Source organism: Nycticebus coucang, chromosome 2, assembly GCF_027406575.1.
Source record: "Nycticebus coucang isolate mNycCou1 chromosome 2, mNycCou1.pri, whole genome shotgun sequence".
Taxonomy (NCBI): Eukaryota; Metazoa; Chordata; class Mammalia; order Primates; family Lorisidae; genus Nycticebus; species Nycticebus coucang.
In genome coordinates, this window is record NC_069781.1 from 30956643 (window position 1) to 30981444 (window position 24802).

At 39.7% G+C, this 24802-nt stretch overlaps 1 protein-coding gene across 8 annotated transcripts in view; it reads right to left on the reverse strand.

The window, feature by feature from the left end:
• The window catches only part of ZNF462 (zinc finger protein 462), a 151896-nt gene that overhangs the window by 35943 nt on the left and 91151 nt on the right, over nt 1-24802 (reverse strand). For all 8 annotated transcript variants that reach the window (XR_008375223.1, XR_008375221.1, XR_008375222.1 and 5 more), the window contains exon 8: nt 315-582. Coding sequence is in view for 5 of the 8 variants with exons in the window: in XM_053566593.1 (XP_053422568.1) it covers nt 315-582 (268 nt within the window). In the remaining 3 variants the exon portion in view is untranslated. The remainder of the gene's footprint in view (nt 1-314; nt 583-24802) is intronic.

Below are 24802 nucleotides of genomic sequence, written 5' to 3' on the forward strand. Positions count from 1 at the left end.
AAGGGAAGGAAACACTGCTCCATGCACTAGGCCAGAGAAATCCTTTGCTGAGTCTCCCACTGCTCAGGAGCCCCTATGCTCTGATTTTTAAATACATTTGTTCTGATATAGTCCTTGCTCCCTTTCGCGAGCCCCAAAGGTCTTGTGAAACCTTTCAGGAAGGCTGGACTCAAACTCCTGCATCATCCTTTCCTCACTTTGTGGGCAGGGCTTCCCCTGAACTCCAGGTGGGTAAGTATAAAGGGAGGTATGTAGTGAGGGACGGAGCAGGGGCAACCACCTTATTCTTCACAACCATTCAGCATGCCACTTACTTGAAGCCTGTGTAGAAAGAGCAGTCTTTGCACTTGAAAAGCTTCTTCCCACCGTGCTTGTCCCGGTAATGACGCCTGATGCTCTGGATGTAGCCGGAGGAGAATTCACAGAATTCGCAGTGGAGAACAGCTTCGGTTTTCTGCTCGGTGCCAGCATTGGCCCCAGACAGAGGCACAGGGCTAACACGGCTGTTGTTTCTTGCCAGGGCAGCTGACTGATAGTGGTTCAACTGCTGCTGAACATCTGGAGGCTCTGAGTAGGACGAGTCTGTGAAGACACGGGGAAGATGGCACAAGGCAGAGGACACGGCAGAGGCCTGCTGCTTGAAAACCTCTGACATCAGGCCTCCCCACCCTGCTTTATGGAGGTATAATAGACAAATAAAAACTGTATGTTTAAGGTGTACAACATGATGATTTGATAAACGTGCACATCGTGAACTGATTACCACATTAAGTTAATTAACACATCCCATCCATCACCTCACACAGTTGCCATTTTTTATGTGTAATGTCTTAGCAAATTTCCAGTCAACAGCCATTTTTTATGTAAGCACAGGTAAGACCTAGCCCCTTAGCAAATTTCCAGTCAACAGCACAGTTTTACTATCGCCATAGTGCTGTATGTGAGGTCCCAGAACTTATTTTCATTTTATAACTGAAAGTTTGCACCCTTTTATTTTGACTATCATTTCCCCATTGATTTGATTTGTTCAGGGTAATGAACATGGGCCCATCTTTTATCTTCATTTACATCCTACAACACGGATCTGGGAAATGCATGTGGGGAGGAAACATCACCTCTTTTAATCTGATTTTGGGGGTTCATGGAGTTTAAAAATAAAATTCTGAGGTTAAAGGTTTCAAAGTGAAGGAAGAAAGTAAACTTTTTAAAAAGAAATTGTAGCATGGCAACAGTTTGCCACAAATACCCGTCCTTCTCGGTGAGATAAATAAACCCACATAATGTACACAGAAGTCCACGCGAGAAAGGAAAGTGTTTATGATGCAATATCTTTTCCTTTGCAGCCCAGATTTATTCAAGCCAACCAACCAAATTAAAAAAAAAAAAATCAGTCTTTAACAGACATGCTCAAGCACAAGGCACTCACACACATATAAAAATGTTTTATGCCTTCACAGTCAAGTGATTTAAAATTTAAAATATAAAAATCCGATAGTGTTCTCCTGGAATGGATGTTTAAAGCTTAGTCAGCATTAAGATGGAGATTTATTCATAAATCCCATTAAAATGAAATCCAAACAAGGTTCCCTGAAAGGTATTTTAAAGTTTTCGATTCCGAGGAAACTGTCGGAAATGACAGGCACAAATCTTCACCCTAAGGAGTTTCAGCGGCATGTGGTGGAGAAATCTGACGAGGTGGGAACAAGGGGAAATGCAGAGTTTCTCCTTTAAATTAAGAAAAGAAGAGAAAAGAGTAAAAAGAAAAAGAGAGAGAAAGTAAAAGGTCTTGAACCTTTTCCCAACACACTGCTTTGAATGTCAAGGTTAGGAATTCGACAACATTGTCCTGTGTAACCTGCAGCTGCCTGTAAATGACACAAACGGAGTCCGTGAATACCACACAGATGAATTTCAGTGTAACTTCCCTTGAAAAGAAAACAAAGGGCTCTTTTCTTAAGCCTTTCAGAAAGCAGGGGATAGAAACTGTACAAGCCTCCTCCAGATTTGACGGACACTTAATTTTCCAAAGCAGAATTCCCTGAGGCGGGACATAGAGGAATTCTGTAAACCCCGTATTTGATGAAACCAACACCATCCATCCCGTCTGCCTCTTCAAGAGGAAAAACAAGAGCACAGCAGCCTCCCTGATTGTGGGGACCCCTTCCCGTCTTCAAAATATGAAAGTATCTCCCACTCTCCCTCTTCAATTCATATTCCTCAAGATGATAGAAAAACACCTTTGGAAATTGTAAACAAACCTGCCGCACAAAAAAATAAAACAAAAGGAAACTTGAATAATCTCTCCAAGCCTCTACAGGTTCATTACCAGATGTAAACCAAAGACAAAGGAAGAAAGGAACGACAACCGAATTCCTTTTACTCCGTTCTTTTATCTTCTTGCTCTTTATTCCTCTACCCTAGCTGATGAACCCACTCAGGATCACAATAATGCAATTGTCAACTTCTCATTCTTTCTTTCAATAGCAGGTTTGTTTACCATTTCATGTATTGTTCGAGATGTTTTCTATTGAAGCCCTCAAGATAGTTTCTGCTTAGAACACGGGCACAATGAAGCACAAAACACACTCCGCCTCTCTCGTTAGCACAGTCTTTCCCCGCAAGTCCAAGTGCCAGCCAGCATCCCCAGAAAGCCTCTTGGTAACGTGGGTCCTCCTTTGCACTCTCAGCTCTGCAGAATAGAAACTATGTAACCAAAAAGGCCAAGGCCAGGTCTTGCTGCCAGTGATGTGTCTGCCATCTGCAAATCCACCCAGAGACCAAAACGAACATCCCAAGGAATGGTCCCTTTCTCAATAAGCAGTTACCGTTCCCTTCAAGATACGGCACTCCCCTGAGCCTCACAGGTTAGAATGGGTGTTGGCAGCCAGTCTGAGACACCAGGCACCTGACGGTTTGAAATAAATGGCTCCTGATCAGATGACTGACCCAGTGAATGCCTCTCCCAGCCCTTAAGCCCACCCCCCAACTCAGCACTAATAACTTCAGCAGGCTCCTTCCAAAGAAGGGAATCTCCTCTTAGTTAACACATTTTTCTTGTCTCTCGGGTCTGTGGCATATTATTTCATCCATCTCAAAGCAAATTCTAAATTTTAACTCTGGTATTTATATATTATAGAAAACCTGGAGAAATAAAAATGCAAAAAGTCACAGGGAAAGCATTCCAAGAAACAGAGACTCATCACCCTTCTGAAATGGCAGTGCAAGAGGAACAGCTGTCTGCCGTACATTCCTGTTTTTCCTCCTGGTTAAAATCAGATGGGCAAGCTTATTGACAAAAATAAGCAAATCCCACCAGTTATGAATGACACATCTGCGATAATGCCCAGGTTACAACTTGCTGGGGGTTCTTAGAGAGGCACTTTCCTCTGCTGGTGCCAACATTCTCCATCTCTCTCTCACTTGAGAGTTTGTGAATAATGTAGGATTTTAGCACTTTGGGCACTAAAGTGACAAAGACGTGAGTGTGTATCATTCCACCGCTCTTTAAAAAGCCCACTTACCAAGCTATATAAAATTCCTGTTGGTTCACGAAGCACAGCCTGCAGAGCAGGAAGAGGGTCGTTTTGTACCCAGGTTAGAATGGCAAACAGATTGTTAGCAGCGAAAGGCATGTCACCTAAGTTAAAAATCATCATTAAGATTATTTTCTTTCATTCTGAGCTGAAGGAAAGAAAAGTTAAAAATACCCCTTGTGTTTGGAGAGTCAGACTTTCTGGTCATGGAGAGAAATACCACAGCTGAAGCTCATGGAAGTGAATTTGGGGGTAAATTCTGCACCCAACTGCATCACACAAGTTATATTTCTATCACCCTCGTAGGCAGTGGTAACTACAAGGGAAGGAACAGAGAAGGTGAAGGTGGCCCATCTTCAAAAACAGATCGAGGCTCAGCACTGCCACACACTGCTAATCCCCAACCCCGAGACATGCAGTCTGAGGAAAGAGTTTAATTCCCTGACTCGTGACTACTTATAAGCAAAGTTTTAGCAATTAAATTATAATTTATAATCAGTTATAAAACAAATTTAATTAAGTTATGTGTAGCAATCTATTATTTTTAATTGCCTATCATAAGAATTCGGTTTTGTAAAATCAGGATCAAACTAGAAATTTAGTATGGATGGTCACAGGGCCTACAAAGTTTAGAATTTACGGGGCAGCCAGGAATTAATTCTCACAGCTGTGGTGTACAGTATAATTGGGTTCTCATCTTGGTTTTAACAGTGAGGGAGCTGAAGCTGAGGGTGGTTGGTCACACAGCCACTAAGATGAAGAGGCAGGATTTGAACAAAGATCTGACTGTTAAGTCTAAGTCTTGTCTATTAGGCATCTGTACCCGGGGGTGACCAGTAGGGTCTCGTGATGTCAATCAAAGGTGTGAGAAAGAGCATGAAGTGTCCACTCAATAACAAACACACAGCACAGAGGGCAGAGAGAAGGTTGCAATAGTTAAGAAAGTAACATGAGGAGAACAGAAGAGAGAGAAAATATATTAAACTGAATAAGAAAGAACACTGAAATAAAAAACAAAAAACAAAAAAGAGCAAGATTCATGGTAAAGAAAATTTCAAAATGCTTTATTAAAAAAAAAAAATTACTACCCAGGAGACATTTCTAGAAGTGCATTATTCAGGTAAGCACTGCAAATATCCAGAATTGGAAACCTGTCTGTTTAAATGTCATGCTTTAGTTAGATGCTTCATAAATGGCTCTGAAATAATAACACTCTGAAATTCCTCAAGTGGGATGTGGCTGGGGAAAGAAAGGCACACAAATGCAAGTGGGAGGCGGGAGCTTTCCCATGGCTCTCCATCAGCTCAAGATTTCAGGAGAGGACTTAATTCCGGATGAAACCTCCTAGTCCTCTCAATGATTTATGTTCCTGGATAAAAAGTAAATATTCTGCCAATTCCAGCTCCATGAAAGAAATACCATCAAAACTCAGGTGAGTATCAGTTAGAGGTTTTTCTTTTCTTTCTTTCTTTTTTTGCTTTTTTCTGTGGAAATCTGCCAATACAGAAACAATTACAAGAAATCAGACTTTATAAAGGAAAATGACCAAAAAAAGGGACAGAATGGCACTTTCTTGGGTAGTCTCAATTCTGATTCTGCAGCATCTAGTTGACACTGTCTTAGCTGGGTTTGGGAACTCAAAGTCACAGAAGACATGAGGGGTGCCTTCTAGAAACTCCTGTCTATTGGGGGAGAGCTGAGCAGTTGACTTATAAAAACAGAGGACTCTTCATGTCTAGGAAACTCACTGCACTGAATGCAGGAATAAAAGAGGTAGAGACGACAAATGAACAGTAACAGGAGTGTTTAACTACTCAGATTAAGGAGGACACAGGCAGAGTAGGAATCAATCGGGCTGCAGATCAGGGGAGCTCAGAGGACAGCCCCCATGCACTCTGAGTGACAGAAAAAGGAAGCTGTACTGAGGATCAATTCTCAATTTTCTGCAGCTCTGCATACGGGGGAGGAGTGAAGGTGAAAGGAAGCAGAAGTAGCTGGGTGCCAGCAACCACATTTGATTATATTTGAGCTAGATTTCCACGTCATTTTGGAAGACAGGCTTGCTGGTCATTGTAAATCAAACACCAAGAAAACAAAACAAAACGAAACAAAAAAACAAAGAAAAAAAACTAAACAATTTTAGGCAAATTCTAGAGGTGGCCAGGAGCAATTGATGAAATTACAGCCTTTCATTCAGTAAATATTTATTGAGCATCTAAGTAAATAAGGAGACCCTGTTCTGGGACAGTGAGACTTAAGCCTTGACCTGAAGCAACTCACTGCCTCAGACAGACACATAAATAATTAATTGTGATACAACGCAAAAGCAAATGTTTTAACAGAGGCATCTATAAAAAGGTAGAGAGGAAGAAAGGAAAATGAGCACCACTTTGTGACTGATAGAATGTGGGCGCGAGGGAGATGGAGAGGGGATGTCAAAAGAACCGAGAGTGTCCATTAATAAACGCAACTAGCATCCATTAGTTACATTTATTAATGACATCAACACTAGACATGCCTAAATATTCAAGCTGCCACATTTTCACCGTAAGTTGTACATTTGGGGGAAACTAAACAGAAATTAACAATTACATTCTTATCACAATGAAAAAAGTGACTTAATTCCCCCAGGGCAAAGAAATGATGAATCTGAACAGAAAAACATGCACATCAGAGGGTGGGGTAGGTTGTGTAAGGAACGATTTAAAATCTCCCAAATTCTAAAATAGCGTAGAAAGTTCAAAATAATATGCGGTTGTAATTTTCTTCAGAAAAGCAGACTATGTAGCAGGTAAGGGTTGGTTGCATAAGCAATTAGAAATAAAACAGGGCCATGGATACCTTAACCAAATTAAGAGGGGTAGGACTCAGATAAGCTGGACATACAGTCTGTGGCACATTACCAATGATAAGAGAACAGCTAAAGACATGCTTTAGTTAATAGCCAGGAAATTTTCGGAATGGCATGCAACTTCTATTATACGACCAGCTAATAAACTTAGGCAAAGGACAAAAATAGTCTTTAACTAGTTTTTGTGTATGTGATAGTCACCCAGGAATCTACAGTCACCCAACAGAGAATTCTGCTACAACGGGAAACCACTGAGCTTTAAGATATCTGAGTCTTCACCTAAAGCTGAAAAAACTCTTTTGAGTTTTATGTCAAACTCAACACGTTGACATCTGACGCTATCTTTTCCTAAGATCGCATTCTGAATGTTAGTGAATGGCTCTTCACTTTGTATGACCCCAAACTGTGAGATTCTTTCGTCCAAGTATCAGACTTCTCCCTTTCCTATGGCAGCATGTTTAAACAGGTACCACGTCCCACACACAGGACTGGCGACCCATCTCTGCTCACTTTCCTCTCCAGTTTCCTTCCTCACCCCTTATGCATCCAGGTCCACAAATCACAGATGGGCAATTCCTAAAGCCTCCTACCTAGTATTCCTCTCTCTAAGATCTATTCTAGGTCACGCTACCATACATAATATAAACTAATAACATATCACTCACAGGATTAGGATATAATTATGCTCAAGTGCTCAAGAATAAAGTCAGCACCTCAGCCTGGTCTCAGCCCACGTCTCCAGTCACACTTAGTTTGCAATTCCTTGCATATTCTCCATATCATATCATAGGAGTCCTTGATCAGGCTACCTGATACTCTTCCTCTTCTTTTTCCCTGGTAAATTCCTACCCATCCTTCAAAACTCAGCTGAAACATCACCTCCTCTGTGAAGATTTTTCTCAGCCACATAAACAGAACTTTTTGCTTTCCATAATGTTTTGCCAACATAAACACACTGTGATTCTCATTCTGATCTCATTATACTTCACATTATACTTCACATTGCACTTCCAAGTCCTCTCAAACAACCTCCACTAACAAACCTTCCCAGCTCAATGTCTGTGCCCTTCAAAACATCCTGGGCAAAGGCCCAGGGCTACAGTGGTGTCTGGGTTGGTAAAATGCACCATTGTCCAGCAGGTCCATCCATCTCTGCTTCCAGTGTTTGAGTTAATGCTTCCCAGAATCAATTTTATTTGCCCCCAAACTTCTTTGTACTGTTGTCCTTGTAACTGAGCTTATTTAATTAATGTTTTATAAGAAGATGTAATATGAGTATAAAAAGCGTTATTTCTATGAAAGCTACGTTGAGTACTTTGAAAAGACTTGATAAAGTCAAGTTGCTAAAAAAAATTATTGTCAAGTGATGTTTTGGCAAGACCAACTATGAAGATTGAGAACATAGAAATCTAGAAGGGCTCTGCTCTAAGACTGCTTCCCAAATGTCTAAGTTCCCATTCCACTTAAAAGAAATGAGAAGTGGATGCAGTAAACAATTCAACGTAGGTGAATATGGTTTATTCAAGAGAGAAAACAGGGAACTCCAATCAAAGGACCCGAATTCAAATACCTAGGTTTAACCCTACATCGCTTAGCCCTACATCCCCAAACTGGTGAATAAACACCTTTATATTAAATTAAAATAAAATACCTAGGGCATTTTTTAAAAGATTCTTTGGTTAGAATGGAGTTTTTTTTTTTTTTTTTTTTAATGTGAGTAAATGCTGGCAAGGATGTGGAGAAACTGGAACCCTTGTGTGCCATTGCTGGGAATGTTACGAAGATACAGCTGCTATGGAAAATAGCATGGAGTTTCCTCAAAATATCAAAAACAGAACTATCACATGATCCAGCAATCCTGCGTCTGGGTATTTATCTACAAGGAATTAAAATTAGGATCTCAGATATTTGCATGCCCGTGTTCACTGCAGCATTATTTACAATAGCCAAGAAATGGAAACAACCTAAATGTTCACCAACAGATGAACAGAAAAAGGAATGTGGGGTGTGTGTGTGTGTGTGTGTATGTATATACTTTTTTTGCTAAGGCTGAATGTGGTATATACCATGGGTGCCAAAAAAATACACACAATTTATGTAATACTTTTTGAAGTTGGATTGAATTATTATAGCAACGTGTAGTATAATGTTTGCTCAAAAGATGGCATTAATCAAAAGAATCCTAATGGCACTATGGGACAGGCAGGACAATCAAAAGAAATGGCAGGAGCACCATTGTCAAGACAATGGTGTACTAGACCATTTGAAGTGATATTTGAAATTCAAGGACACTGTGGAAGTACAATGACAATGGAGGTGTGTATGGGGGACCTTAAAGGATGTGGCATACCACGGCAAATCAGCTACAGTGGTGGTACTTCAGGAACAAATTAAAATGGCACACACAGTGATACAAGGGGACACTTTGCTCCATGTTGTCAGGCAGTAGTTCGCTGTAATCCAAAGTGTCTAGACACTGATCATAACCACTTTGAGCACCTCTTGTAACTGCAGAAATCTAACGTTGACTCGTATTCATCTTTTGTTATCTGTATATATTAAGTATTAGAATTTTAATAGAGTTTTTTCTTTCCTAAAATGTGCCAAAAGATGTATACTGATTTTAAGAGATCTTGTTAGAAGTAAGATTTCACTTTAATCATTCCCCAAAACTGCATGAATTGCAGGTAAGAGGGTAAGTGTAGCATGTCTTGGTACCTTGACTGGTAACAGGGCTTTCAGTTCAACTTTGAAAAGTAATACACAGATAACATCTATTAAAATGTGCTTATATTTGGGGAGGTGGGGGGTGGTACCAAAAAAATGTATACACATTTTAAGAAACAAAAAACTGTATTAAATTTACGATAAGTCATGTTTGACTTCAGCCATTACAAGAGATGATCATTGTGAGCTTGCATTCCTCTTTTGTTATTGGTATACACCTGAGTATGACTGAATAACATTCTAGCATGTGTATAATAAAAGACGATGATCCTGTCATATGTTCTTAATATGACTGAAATCTGAAGACATTCTGATAAGTGAAATGAGCCAGTCGCAAAGGGCAAAGAGCAAATATTGCATGATACCACATCCAGAGAAGTCAAAGCCAGACAACAGAACACAACGGAGGGTGCCAGGGCTGCCGGGCAGAGGGGCGCAGGGAGTTCTTGTTCAACGGACGATCTGGAGATCTGCTCTGCAGCACATGCATAGAGTTAGCAATATTGTATGCTCAAATATCTGTGGAGGGGAGGTTTTAGCTTATGTGTTTTTTACCACAATAATTTTTTTAAGTGCCTTTCAACAAGATCATCTGTTAGGTTCTTTACTAACTTAATAAACTTTAATTACCATCATAATTACTTAATTATGGTACTTAAGAAAATGTTTGCTGAACTGAATTTGTGGACAACTGTGGCTGTAAGGTATTATTCTTGCTGATCTAAAATGACAAATGAGCAAGTGATGTGAGCTCCACAGGAGAGAAAGATTCTTGCTATTTCTTTCTTTTTTTCACTGATGTATCCCAAGTGTTTAGAAGAACCTAGGAAAGTACTTAAAATGTTTGGTGGGTTGGGCTCAGTGGCTCACATCTATAATCCTAGCACTTTAGGAGGCCAAGATGGGAGGATTGCCTGAGCTCAGGAGTTCTAGCTCAGCCTAAGCAAAAGTAAGACCCCCATCTCCACTAAAAAGAGAAAAAATGAGTAGGGTGTGATGGCAGACACCTGTCATTTTATCTACTTTACTCGGAGGCTGAAGCAAGAGGATCACCTGAGCACAGAAGTGTGAGGTTGCTTGAGCTGTGATATCACAGCACTCTACCAGGGTGAGAGAGTGAGACTCCATCTCAAAAAAAAAAAAAGAAAGAAAGAAAAAGAAAAGAAAATGTTTATTGGATTGAAGGTGTGGACAACTTTCTTAATTCCAGATACCTACATTGTGTGTGTGTATCTGTATATACACATACGTAGTTTTAAGTTACTAAAACAGTATGTAGCATAAAACTTTAAGATGATCCAGAATCAACAAATCTGATGATTTAAAACACTTCTTAGGTTCATCCTTTCTTCCTTAGTACCTTGATTTAGCTTGCTTTCTTTCTCAAGCTACCCGTTGTTGACTTTATGCTATTAATACTGAGTGGAATTTGGCATCCCGAGCAGCAAAAATGGCAAATCACCAATGTAACTTCCCAAATATTTCCTCTGAAGAGCCTCAGAAATGTTATTTATCTATGGACCATGCCGAAAGTAAACTGTATTAGAAACTGAGCTTTAGAAGACAAACTATTTCAATTCCTTCTGGATAGTGTCTAAGGGTGACATCAATCTCTGAAGGCAGTCACATTATTTTATTTCCTTCTTTTGATTATGCCTTGAAAATCTCCAGGCCGAGGACTCTGGCACCTCCTTGTCTTCTGTCATCAGTGGAGCACTAGGGCCTGGATGTACAAGATTAAGATACAATGGCCAGAGGGACAATGGGTGCTGGGGGACTATATATAGGAATTGTGGGCTCGGTTGTCATGGAAGCTAATGGAGAAACAAACGCCTAATCCTGAAAATAAGGTTGAGGCCAAACGTGAAGGAAACACACACTGAAAACTTCCTGTCATTCTGATGAGTAAAAACAAAACCTTGAAATATGATCAAGGAATAGACAAGAAAAAGCCGAAACAAAAAATTAGCCTTCAAAACTGAGAAAAACACAGCAAAAAAAAAAAAAAAAAGAAGGCAATCTTTATCTTTTTGAGATTTAGTTTCCCATGACACTCAAGTTCATTGAAAGGGAAGGTCTAATTTTGCACCACGCTTCATGTTGTCACTCCTGTGCTGGCAGGACTGACCTGAGACAAAGGTGATTCCTGGACTTTGGATTCACCACTCTTATTTGGGATCAAGTCTGTTTGTCAACGAGACCAGAATAAATCCTAACTTCATTTCTCTCTTTCCTTCTATACATTCAGTGAGTCCCCAAAGCTCTGCTGGCTCAGCCTCCTGAGAAGCACTTTCTCTGTGACATCCTCATGAGCCCACTGCCACAACTTCTGTTCAAGCTCTGGCGGTTGCTTCTGCACAGCATTCCTAACTGGCATTCTATTTTCCAGTTTTGTCTTTCCCTAAGCTTCCTTTCTTTTTTACAATGCAAATATGATCATGATACTCACTCCTTCCCACAGAACTCTGAGCCATGGGGCTCAGACCCTCCATCATCTTTCCAGACCTCCCCTCACCTGCATACCCAGGCTGTGTTTACTGTCAGCCACAGAGAAGGCTTCTAATATCACTTTGTGCAGCTTTTTTCACTCCATCTTTGTACATTATGGCAATGCCCTTCTTACACTTTTTACTTTGACAAACTCTTACTCATCTTTCAAAACTGAATTCAAATTTGTCATCACTATGAAGATTTTCGTTGATCCTTCCAGATACACTTATTCAATTACCCCACTGGACTGTGCTAGTAGTAGTCATCATGGTATATGAAGATTAATTTATTTTACCCTCAGCAGACCTTGAAATTAGACTATCCATCCATGTACCTATGCATACCTTTATCCATCTAACTAACTATAATTTTTTAAGTTGATGTCACCCAGAACTTTTAGCTTAGGGCCTGGCCTAAAACTAGTGCTCATGAATTGGCAATATGAATAATCATAGTAGATCAACTCCCCCAAGGAGGGCAGACACAGCACAAGATCCCATGCACAAACAAGAAGCTGAGATGTCAGAAATCGAATTCAGAATCTGGATAGCGAATAAGATCGAATTAGAATTCCAAGCAGTAAGCCAAAAGATATCTCAAGAATTCAACGAATTCAAAGACCAAATGACCAAAGATTTTGACACATTGAGACAAGAAGTTGCAGCCCTCAAAGATCTGAGAAACACAGTAGAATCCCTCAATAACAGAATGGAGCAAGCAGAAGAAAGGATTTCTGACATTGAAGACAAAGCTTTCAAATGCTCTGAAACTCTCAAAGGGGAAAAGAAATGGAGGGCAAAAACAGATCACTCTCTCACAGAGCTCTGGGATAATACAAAGAAAACTAATATTCGTCTTATAGGGATCCCTGAAAGCGACAAAATGGCTTCACAAGGCACAGAGTCTCTTCTCCATGAGATTATGAAGGAGAACTTTCTAGACATGCCAAGAGATCCTGAAATTCAGATAGCAGACAGTTTCAGAACTCCAGATTGACTCAACCCAAATAAGACATCCTCCAGACACAGCATAATCAATTTCGCTAAAGTTAATATGAAGGAGAAAATTCAGAATGGTGCCAGATGAAAGAAAATCATCATCTACAAGGGCAAGAATATTAGAATAACTGCAGATCTCTCTGCTGAAACCTTTCAAGCTAGAAGAGGATGGTCATCAACTTTTAATCTCCTAAAACAAAGTAACTTTCAACCCAGGATCCTGTACCCAGCTAAACTGAGCTTCATTTATGATGGAGAAATTAAATACTTGAATGACATTCATATGTTGAAGAAATTTGCCATAACTAAACCAGCTCTCCGGGATATTCTCACACCTATCCTCCACAAAGACCAGCATAATCCTCCACCACAAAAGTAAACCCACCCAGAAAATTTTGAACAAATTCCAACTTCCACAGTTGCAAAAGTATTAAAAATGTCCACCAGACTATCAAAAGGCTTATAAATATTCTTAATTAATGTGAATGGTTTAAATTGTCCCCTTAAGAGAACAGGTTGGCTGACTGGATACAAAAACTCAAACCAGATATCTGCTGCATAGAAGAATCTCACCTTACATTAAAAGACAAATATAGACTCAAGGTGAAGGGATGGTCATCTATACTCCAGGCAAACGGAAAGCAGAAAAAAGCAGGCATTGCAATCCTGTTCGCAGACACGATAGGCTTTAAACCAACCGAAATAAGGAAGAATAAGGATGGACACTTCATATTTGTTAAAGGTAATACTCAATATGATGAGATCTCAATTATTAATATTTATGCACCCAACCAGAACTCACCACAATTTATAAGAGAAACTCTAACAGACATGAGCAACTTGATTTCCTCCAGTTCCATAGTAGTTGGAGATTTTAACACCCCTTTAGCAGTGCTGGATAGATCCTCCAAAAAGAAGCTAAGCAAAGAATTTTAGATTTAAACTTAACCATTCAACATCTAAACTTAACAGCCATCTACAGAACATTTCATTGCAACAAAACTGAATACACAGTCTTCTCATCAGCCCATGGAACATACTCCAAAATCGACCACATCCTAGGCCACAAATGTAACCTCAGCAAATTTTAAAAAATAGAAATTATTCCTTGCATCTTCTCAGACCATCATGGAATAAAATTTGAACTCAATAACAACAGGAACCTGCATATCTGTACAAAAACATGGAAGCTAAACAAACTTATGCTGAAGGATAAATGGGTTATAGATAAAATTAAGAAGGAAATCACCAAATTTTTGGAACAAAACAACAATGAAGACACAAATTACCAGAACCTCTGGGATACCTCAAAGGCAGTCCTAAGAGGGAAATTTATAGCACTGCAAGCCTTCCTCAGGAAAACAGAAAGAGAGGAAGTTAATAACTTAATGGGACATCTCAAGCAACTGGAGAAGGAAGAACACTCCAACCCCAAACTCAGCAGAAGAAAAGAAATAACCAAAATCAGAGCAGAATTAAATGAAATTGAAAACAAAAGAATTATACAACAGATCAATAAATCCAAAAGTTGGTTTTTTGAAAAGATCAATAAAATAGATAAACCTTTGGCCAACCTAACCAGGAAAAAAAGAGTAAAATCTCTAATTTCATCAATCAGAAATGGTAACAATGAAATAAAAACAGACCCCTCAGAAATTCAAAAAATTCTTAATGAATACTACAAGAAACTCTACTCTCAGAAATATGAAAATCTGAAAGAAATCAACCAATACCTGGAAGTACGCCACCTACCAAGACTTAGCCAGAACAAAGTGGAAATGTTGAACAGACCTATATCAAGTTCTAAAATAGCATCAACTATACAAAATCTCCCTAAAAAGAAAAGCCCAGGACCAGATGGCTTTACGTCAGAATTCTACCAAACCTTTAAAGAAGAACTAGTACCTATATTACTAAACCTCTTCCAAAATATAGAAAAAGGAGGAATATTAGCCAACACATTCTATGAAGCAAACATCACAATGATCCCCAAACCAGGGAATGACCCAACAAGAAAAGAAAATTATAGACCAATATCACTAATGAATATTGATGCAAAAATACTCAATAACATCCTAACAAACAGAATCCAACAACACATCAAAAAAATTATACACCACAACCAAGTGGGATTTATCCCAGGGTCTCAAGGCTAGTTCAATATACGTAAATCTATAAATGTAATTCAGCACATAAACAAACTAAAAAATAAGACCATATGATTCTCTCAATTGATGCAGAAAAAGCTTTAGATAATATCCAGCATCCCTTCATGATCAGGACACTTAAGAAAATTGGTATACATCTAACCCCAGTGAGAATGGCCCACATGACAAAATCTCAAAACTACAGATGCTGGCATGGATGTGGAGAGAAGGGAACACTATTACACTGCTGGTGGGACAGCAAACTAGTACAACCTTTCTGGAAGAAGTATGGAGAAAGCTCAAAGCACTCAAGCTAGACCTCCCATTTGATCCCGCAATCCCATTACTGGGCATCTACCCAGAAGGAAAAAAAATCCTTTTTTCATAAGGACATTTGTACTAGACTGTTTATTGCAGCTCAATTTACAATCGCCAAAATGTGGAAACAGCCTAAATACCCACCAACCCAGGAATGGATTAACAAGCTGTGGTATATGTATACCATGGAATACTATTCAGCCATTAAAAAAAATGGAGACTTTACATCCTTCGTATTAACCTGGATGGAAGTGGAAAACATTATTCTTAGTAAAGCATCACAAGAATGGAGAAGCATGAATCCTATGTACTCAATTTTGATATGAGGACAATAAATGACAATTAAGGTTATGCTGGGGGGAAAGCACAAAGAGGGATGGAGGGAGGGGGGTGGGGCCTTGGTGTGTGTCACACTTTATGGGGGCAAGACATGATTGCAAGAGGGACTTTACTTAACAAATGCAATCAGTGTAACCTGGCTTATTGTACCCTCAATGAATCCCCAACAATAAAAAAAAAAAAAAAAAAAAAATTTGTATAGAAGGGACATTTCTTAAACTAATAGAAGCCATCTACAGCAAACCCACAGCCAATATCATATTGAATGGAGTTAAATTGAAATCATTTCCACTGAGATCAGGAACCAGACAAGGCTGCCCATTGTCTCCAATGCTCTTTAACATTGTAATGGAAGTTTTAGCCATTGCAATTAGGGAAGAAAAGGCAATCAAGGGTATCCACATAGGGTCAGAAGAGATCAAACTTTCACTCTTCACAGATGATATGATCATATATCTTTAAAACACAAGGGATTCCACTACAAAACATTTAAAAGTGATTAAGGAATACAGCAATATCTCAGGCTACAAAATCAACACCCATAAATCTGTAGCCTTTATATATACCAACAATAACCAAGCCGAAAAAACAGTCAAGGACTCTATTCCTTTCATAGTAGTGCCAAAGAAGATGAAATATTTGGGAGTATACCTAACAAAGGACATGAAAGATCTCTACAAAGAGAACTATGAAACTTTAAGAAAAAAGTAGCCGCAGATGTTAACAAATGGAAAAACATACCATGCTCATGGCTTGGAAGAATCAACATTGTTAAAATGTCTATACTAACCAAAGCAATATATAATTTTAATGCAACTCCTATTAAAGCTCCATTGTCATATTTTAAAGATCTTGAAAAAATAATACTTTATTTTATAAGAAATCAGAAAAAAACTCGAATAGCCAAAACATTGATCAGCAATAAAAACAAAGCTGGAGGAATCATGCTACCAGACCTGAGACTGTACTATAAACTGATAGTCATCAAAACAGCATGGTACTGGCACAAAAACAGAGAATTAGATGTCTGGAACCGAATAGAGAACCAAGAGATGAATCCAGCTACTTACCATTATTTGATCTTTGACACGCCAATTACAAACATTCAGTGGGGAAAAGATTCCCTATTTAACAAATGGTGCAGGGTAAACTGGCTGGCAACCTGTAGAAGACTGAAACTGGACCCACACCTTTCACCATTAACTAAGATAGACTCTCACTGGATAAAAGATTTAAACTTAAGACATGAAATTATAAAAATACTTGAAGCAAGTACAGGGAAAACTCTTGAAGGAATAGGCCTGGGTGAATATTTTATGAGAAGGACTCCCCAGGCAATTGAAGCAGTATCAAAAATACACTACTGGGACCTGATCAAACTAAAAAGCTTCTGCACAGCCAAGAACATAGTAAGTAAAGCAAGCAGACAGCCCTCAGAATGGGAGAAAATATTTGCAGGTTCTACCTCTGAAAAAGGCTAATAACCAGAATCCACAGAGAACTCAAACGTATTAGCAAGAAAAGAACACGTGACCCCATCTCAGGGTGGGCAAGGGACTTGAAGAGAAACTTGTCTAAAGAAGACAGATGCACAATCTACAAACACATGAAAAAAGCTCATCATCCTTAATCATCAGAGAAATGCAAATGAAAACTACTTTGAGATATCACCTAACCACAGTAAGAGTAGCCCACATAACAAAATCCCAAAACCAGAGATGTTGGCGTGGATGTGGAGAAAAGGGCACACTTCTACACTGCTGGTGGGAATGCACACTAATACGTTCCTTCTGGAAGGACATTTGGAGAATACTTAGAGACCTAAAAATAGACCTGCCATTTGATCCTATAATTCCTTTACTAGGTTTATACCCAGAAGACCAAAACTCACAATATAACAAAGACATCTGTACCAGAATGTTTATTGCAGCCCAATTCATAATTGCTAAGTCATGGAAGAAGCCCAAGTGCCCATCGACCCACGAATGGACTAGCAAATTGTGGTACATGTATACCATGGAATATTATGCAGCCTTAAAGAAAGATGGAGACTTTACCTTTTTCATGTTTACATGGATGGAGCTGGAACATATTCTTCTTAGCAAAGTATCTCAGGAATGGAAGAAAAAATATCCAATGTACTCAGCCCTACTATGAAGCTAAATTATAGCTTTCACATGAAGACTATAACCCAACTATAGCACAAGACTATGGGGAAAGGGACAAGGAAGGGGAAGGGAGGGGGGAGGTTAGGGTGGAGAGAGGGTAATGGATGGGGCCACACCTATGGTGCATCTTAGAATGGGTACAGGCGAAACTTACTAAATGCAGAATACAAATGTCTACATACAGTAACTAAGAAAATGCCATGAAGGCTACATTGAACAGTTTGATGAGAATATTTCAGATTGTACATGAAACCATCATATTGTACCCCTTGATTGCACTAATGTACACAGCTATGATTTAACAATAAAAATAAATAAACTAATAAAAAAATAAACAAATATAAACCATCGAAGAAAGAAAAAAAAAAAGAAAAGAAAATGTGAACCACTTTTGCTGAAACAAGTCTTCATTTTTTTTTTAATTACCTGAATAATGACTTCTAAACATTTGAGAATTTGAATGAAGCAGAATTCAGAATACATGGCCATCTCAAGAAGCTACAGCATTAATTTCTTGTTTTGACCCTACATTGGTTGTAAGTCAAAACTATGAAACATGATAATCAAGACATGTGAAAGCCACATTAGATGATTTTACTTGAGGTTCTATCCTCACCTTTTGCACACATCAGTAGGCACAGACGTTTGTGAAATGCTCAGGTGTTTAAACACAATATAGTCTTTCATTAGTCACTGTGCAAGACCATGCAAATATGGTCCTTTGTAATCTGCGAGAAGGTATTCGTGGATTACCTACAGGTATTCAGAAACACATTTTTGCTGCATAGAATGTTATACCATTTTTCTTCCATCAGCAATGCGCTCTCATCCCAGACACTATCCATTTTCTATAAGGACTTGTAGTGGCTCAGAAAAGCAGAGATGGCTTCATGTTACCCAGTCAAGAGAGAAACAAGAACCCAACTTGGGGCTTCTGAGTGCCCCGTTTCAAAAAACACATTCTTTTTCTGCCACAGTCACCAGTGAACATTTTAGGTATTCCTTCTGCACTAAGTATTTGTAACTCAGAGCGCGCCTTCTTAAAAACCCTCCTGGAAACAGGCAGGAAATCACGTAGGGAAACAAACGAAGGTGTGGTGAAGGAGCCTTTCTCTAATGTTGGAGGAAACACTGGGTGGCATCTGCCATTGTTAATTGAGACGCTGGTACAATACCAAATGCATAATTCACCTGTGACTCTTTCAAATTGTGTGATGAGGAAGTAATGTCTCCTGCTGTTCGTTTAGATCATATAGATGTCTTTACCACACTGAAAAAATCCAACAAGAAACGCAGAGTACAAAAGCCTCTTTACATAAATGACTTGGGCTCCACCATAGAGAGCTCGCAAGCAATGTGAGATGATATTTAGAGCTCACGGGCTGCAGGCAAGGCCACAGTGCATCCTCCTCAAGACCTGACTGAAGGGAAGATGCCCACTGACTTCAAGGAGTTGGGCACAATGGACAGTTTGCTATGAACAGAGCTGTGAGAGCCCAGACAGGGAACAATTGTGGAGATTTCTTAAAAGATTGGATAATCAAAAGGAAAGAACACATCTGGGTATAAGCAGATATATATATATATTTAGATACACAGAGGGCTCCAAGTGATGATACAAAAATCAGGTGAGAAAGGCGATGGCTGATCAAGAACAGGAATAAACAGCCACACTTCAAAGCACAGGGCTCTTCTAAAATTGTCCCAGAGTGGGAGTCTCTCAGCAGACAAACCCAATGGGTTTCTTACCCTTTCTGTCTTTTATTTTCACCTGTTCCCATGCAGTGTGTAAGAAAATCCTAGCTCTGGGTTAAGCTATATTTTTAATCACCATTAAAGCAGCAGGTTCTCCCCTGAGGGTAGCTCCTCCACCCACTCCAAACCCACCCACAGAAATGTGGCTCAGGGACGCAGGGCTCAGGTGTAAGGTGTAAGCCTCCAGAAGTTGGAGGGATCAGGTCATGTGGTCCAGGTTCACCTTAGACTGTCTTAGCCAGCTTTACGTCCAGCAACTAACTATCTCAGGTGCTTTTTATAAAGTCTCTTATTGATCTTCACCATGACCTTATGAAATGAGAATTATTATATTTTATTATACATATGGGAAAACCCAGAGGATGACTGGAAATCAGACAACTCTCCAGCTCTCCAGAGCATGTCGATGAGCTCCTCCTAGCTCTGAGGCAACTTTCAATGCCATGGACCTTTGGTTCTTCATTAGTCACTCTGAGAAGGTGACACTGACAACTTCATAGGGTGCTCTAGAGATGTACAGACCAGAGTGTGAAGCCCAGGGCCTGGCAGGCTGGCAGTGCTTGCAGGGGCCTCCGTTCCACAGCAGTTAAAGTCTCCGTCATATAAATCTCACACTCAATTAGGGCAATGGAGTGTTTTCTAAGAAGAGATGGGAGAATTTGTTCTCCTTAACTGGACGGGACGGTCCCGAGGAACAGGGATTTCTCACACTGCTGTAAATGATCACGTAATTCTCATCCCAGATCTAGGGACACAGCAGATGTTGGAAGTTGCTTTTGGAATGATTGATTCTGGGCAAAGCCAAAGGCTTCTGGTGACAACCCACCAGCTGATTTTCTAGGTGGAGATATCTGAGTGAGGAGGGGACTGGTGACGGGCTTGACCCTAGTAATTCCATAGACTGAATGAGCCCCATTTTGTTAGTTAACAAAACAGAGAAGGATCACTAATCAATATGCTTCAAAACTGCCTTTGATGTAAATTTAATTCCTTTTTTTTTTTTCACAGCAGAGAAAGGGTTTATTCTGCTAAGAGAGGAGATGAGAAAATTCTCTCAAATCTACCTCCTCGAGAATTGGGGGACAGATTTTTTTCAGACAGTTTGGTGGGCAAAGATTAGATAATCAAAGTCTGCTAATTGGCTGGTTTCTGGATGGAACCACCAGTCCTCTGGTATGAGTCACTGTCTGGGAACAATTGGGTCAGTTACTGGAATGCAAGACCTTAGGCAAATTTAATTCTTAAGCTATAGAAGCTTTCCCAGCAACTATCCTGGGGTCTGTTTCCTTTTTAAATTTTTTTTCCTCCAAGGTCAACTGCAGGTTCAAGCAAGGTTCCTGGTGTGCAATTTGTAGGCATGACCCCATCATTCCTATTACCAGCGATACCTCCCACAACCACCCTACCTGACATTCCAGCCCCCACCTTTCTATCCTTCACCCTGGTTTTCTTTCTCTTTATATCACTTCTTGCCACCCCAGCTATGGCTATGTAGTGCTTCATCCTCTGGCTATCTAGGAGGGATGTTGTTACAGACATCTCAGTTTTCATGGATTTGGGGTTTCATGAGGACATCTCAGCTTCCTTGGGAACTTCTGGTTCAGCTGAGCATGGTTTACCCCTTAGGAGGGTTTGTCTACTACTCAATTTGAGAACAACCTAAGGTTCTGAGCGGCCCTGCATTCTTTCCACTATAGATTTACAAACTAAGTGGAAAGGCAAATAAATGGAAAAGGGCATTCCATGGAGAAGAACCAGCAAAGCCTGGAGTGGGAGGTAGCAGGACCCTTTAAAGGGAGGGCTCCAGCATGGCTGCGGCATGGTACACAGGGAGGGAGGCAGAGGTGAGGAAGGATCCCGAGAGAAAAATGGGGCCCAAATAATAACTTTCCAAGCTGAGCTTAGACTTTGTTCTGAAGGCAAAGTAGACAGCTACTGAAGCATTTTAAGCAGGAGGAAGGTGAGATAGTGACTGCCCATTTTTACCTTTTCTATGATTACAAATTGCATCCATAGTCCTGATCAACTACTATCATATTTCTTGGGTGGGGAAGGCAACTTGGTAGAAATGCATTCCCACGAAGCAAAAGACCAATTGGCAGCAAATTCCCTACTGATGATGGAATACCTTTGGGAGCACATGATTACATTGTTTTGGTAAGTAGAAGACACCACCTTTTCTTCTCTGGATTTTAGTATTACATTAGAATTGTCCATTTCAAATTCAGCTCCTACTATTTCTACTGAAACCACTGAACTCACATCTGGAATACATTTGTATCCTACCAATGGGAAGAAAAGAAGGAAATTCAGTAGGCTACCTTTTCTGCCACCTACCAACCCTTCATGTGCAAAAATATAATGATGAACAGGAGGCCAAGTGGTATATCCACGTGCTATAACCATAGTGTGTAGGCATCAGCCAAGATCCTTTGGCCTATTTGCCACATACAAACTCTAAGCAATATCCAAAATGTTTGCATCGTACTTCTTAGTTTTAACATCCATGTGTCAACCCAAGGAGTTTAATACATATTTTCTACACTCAGACTCAGCTCAATGATCAAAATATTATTTTGTAAAATGATGCAATATTCTTCTGAATTCATTAGATTTTCCTATAAATGGTCTGGTTGGTCAGGACAAATATTATATATACTATACAGACATAATCTTATTTTACTGCACTTGGTTTTACTATGCTTCTCAGATACTACGTTTTCTACAGATAGAAGGTTTGCGGACACTGCCTCCAGTAGTCTATTGGCACCATTTTTCTCAACAGCATGCACTTACTCCATGTCTCTGTTGTCATATTTTGGTAATTCTCACAATATTTAACTTGTTTTCATTATTATTACATCTGTCATGGTGATCTGTGATCAATGATCTTTAATGTTACTACTATAATTATTTAGGGGCAAAGTGACCTACGCCCTTTTAGGATAGCAAGTTTAATTTATAAATGTTGTGTGCCTGCCTGTTCCACCAGGCAGCCATTCCCCTACCTCTGTCCTCTCCTTAGGCCTCCCTATTTCCTGAGACACAACGCGATTGGAATTAGACCAATGGCTTTACGTGTGCAAGTGAAAGGAAGAGTGTCATATTCCTCACTTTAAATCAAAAGCTAGAAATGATTAAGCTGGGTGAGGAAGGCATGTCAAAAGCTGACATAGGAAGAAGGCTTGGCCTCTTGTTAGCCAAGTTGTGAATGTAAAGGAAAAGTTCCTCAAGGAAATTAAAAGTGCCACTTCAGTGAGCACACGATTGATAAGAAAGCAAAACAGGCTTGTTGCTGATAGGGAGAAAGTTTTACTGGTCTGGATAGAACATCAAACCAGGCACAAAATTCCCTTATGCCAAAGCCTACTCCACAGCAAGGCCCTTTCAGAGGATTTAGTCAAGATAGAGTGATGAAGGTGCCTACACTTAGCAACATGTTTTCCATGCAGACAAAACAGCCTTCTTTAGATCTAGGACTTTCACAGCTAGAAAGAAGTTAATGCCTGGCTTCAACATTTCAAAGGACAGACTAACCCTCTTGTTATAGGCTAATGCAGCTGGTGACTTTAATTTGAAGCCAAATACTCATTTCCCATTCTGAAAATTGTAGGGCTCATAAAAATTTTGTTAAATCTACTCTGCCTGTGCTCTATAAATGGAATAAGAAAGCCTGGATGACAGCACATATGTTTACAGCATGGCTTACTGAATATTTTAAGACCACTGTTGAGAACCTACTGTTCAAAAAAAAAAAAATACAGTAGAACTTCCACAGTAGACCACTTGCCTACACTGAACACCTCCTTAAATTGACTTAATTTTCATAGACTGGACATGTACCACATATGTTTAGGCCTAGTTCCCTATGTTGACCACCTGGGTATGTTGACCAGTTTGTTGCAGTCCCCTGGGTGGTCAACTACAGAAGTTTTACTGTATTACTGCTCACTGACAATGCACCTGGTCACCCGAGAGTTCTGATAGAAATATGCAAGATGAATGTTGTTTTCCTGCCTGAAAACGCAATATCCATTCTGCAGCCCAGGGATCAAGGAATAGCTCTGACTTTCAAGTCTTCTTCTTTTTTTTTTTTTTTTGTAGAGACAGAGTCTCACTTTATGGCCCTCGGTAGAGTGCCGTGGCCTCACACAGCTCACAGCAACCTCCAACTTCTGGGCTTAAGTGATTCTCTTGCCTCAGCCTCCCGAGTAGCTGAGACTACAGGCGCCCACCACAACGCCTGGCTAATTTTTGGTTGCAGTTTGGCCGGGGCCGGGTTTGAACCCACCACCCTCGGTATATGGGGCCGGCACCTTACCGACTGAGCCACAGGTGCTGCCCGACTTTCAAGTCTTACTACTAAAGAAATACATTTAAGAAGGCTATAGCTATGATTCCTCTGCTGGATCTGGGCAAAGTAAACTGAAAACCTTCTGGAAAGGATTCACCATTCTGGATGCCATTAAGAACATCTGTGATTCGTGGGAAGCAATAAAAATATCAACCTTAGTAGGATCTTGGAAGAAGCTGATTTCAATCTTAATGGATGACTTTGATGGGTTCAAGACTTCAGTGGAAAAAGTAATTACAGATATGATGGAACTAGCAAGAGAGCTAGAATTGGAAGTAGAGCTCGAAGATGTAACTGAATTGCTTCAATCTTAATGATAATCTTTAATGAATGAGGAATTGCTTCTTTTGAATAAGCAAAGAAAGTGGTTACTTGAGATGGAATCTACTTCTGGTAAAGAAGCTATGAACATTGTTGAAATGACAACAAAAGATTTAGAATATTACATAAACTTAGTTGACAAAGCAGTGGCAGAATTTGAGAGGAGTTACTCCAATTTTGAAAGAAATTCTACTGCAAAACAGCATGGTATTGGCACAAGATTAGAGACATAGACATTTGCAACCGAACAGAAAGCCATGAAATGAAACTGTCATCTTACAGCCACCTGATCTTTGATAAACCAAACAATAACATATACTGGGGAAAAGAATCCCTATTCAATAAATGGTTCTGGGAAAACTGGATAATCTACCACATGTAAAAGACGGAAACTGGACCTCCACCTTTCTCCACTCACAATGACTGATTCAAGATGGATAGAAGATTTAAATCTAAGGCATGAAATAATAAAAATCCTCGAAGAAAGTGTGGGGAAAACACTTGAAGATATCAGCCTGGGGAAAGATTTTGTGAAGAAGAATTCTGCGGCAATTGCAACAACAACAAAAATAAACAAATGAACTTAATTAAACTGAAAAGCTTCTGTACAGCTAAGGAAACAACAACCAAAGCAAATAGACAACTTCAGAATGGGAAAAGATATTTGCATGTTATGAATCGAACAAAAGCTTGATAACTAGGATCTACGGAGAATGCAAATTAATCAACAACAAGAACAAAAAGAGCCAACAATCCCTTCTATCGCTGGGGAAAGAGATGAATAGAATCTTCTTTAAAGAG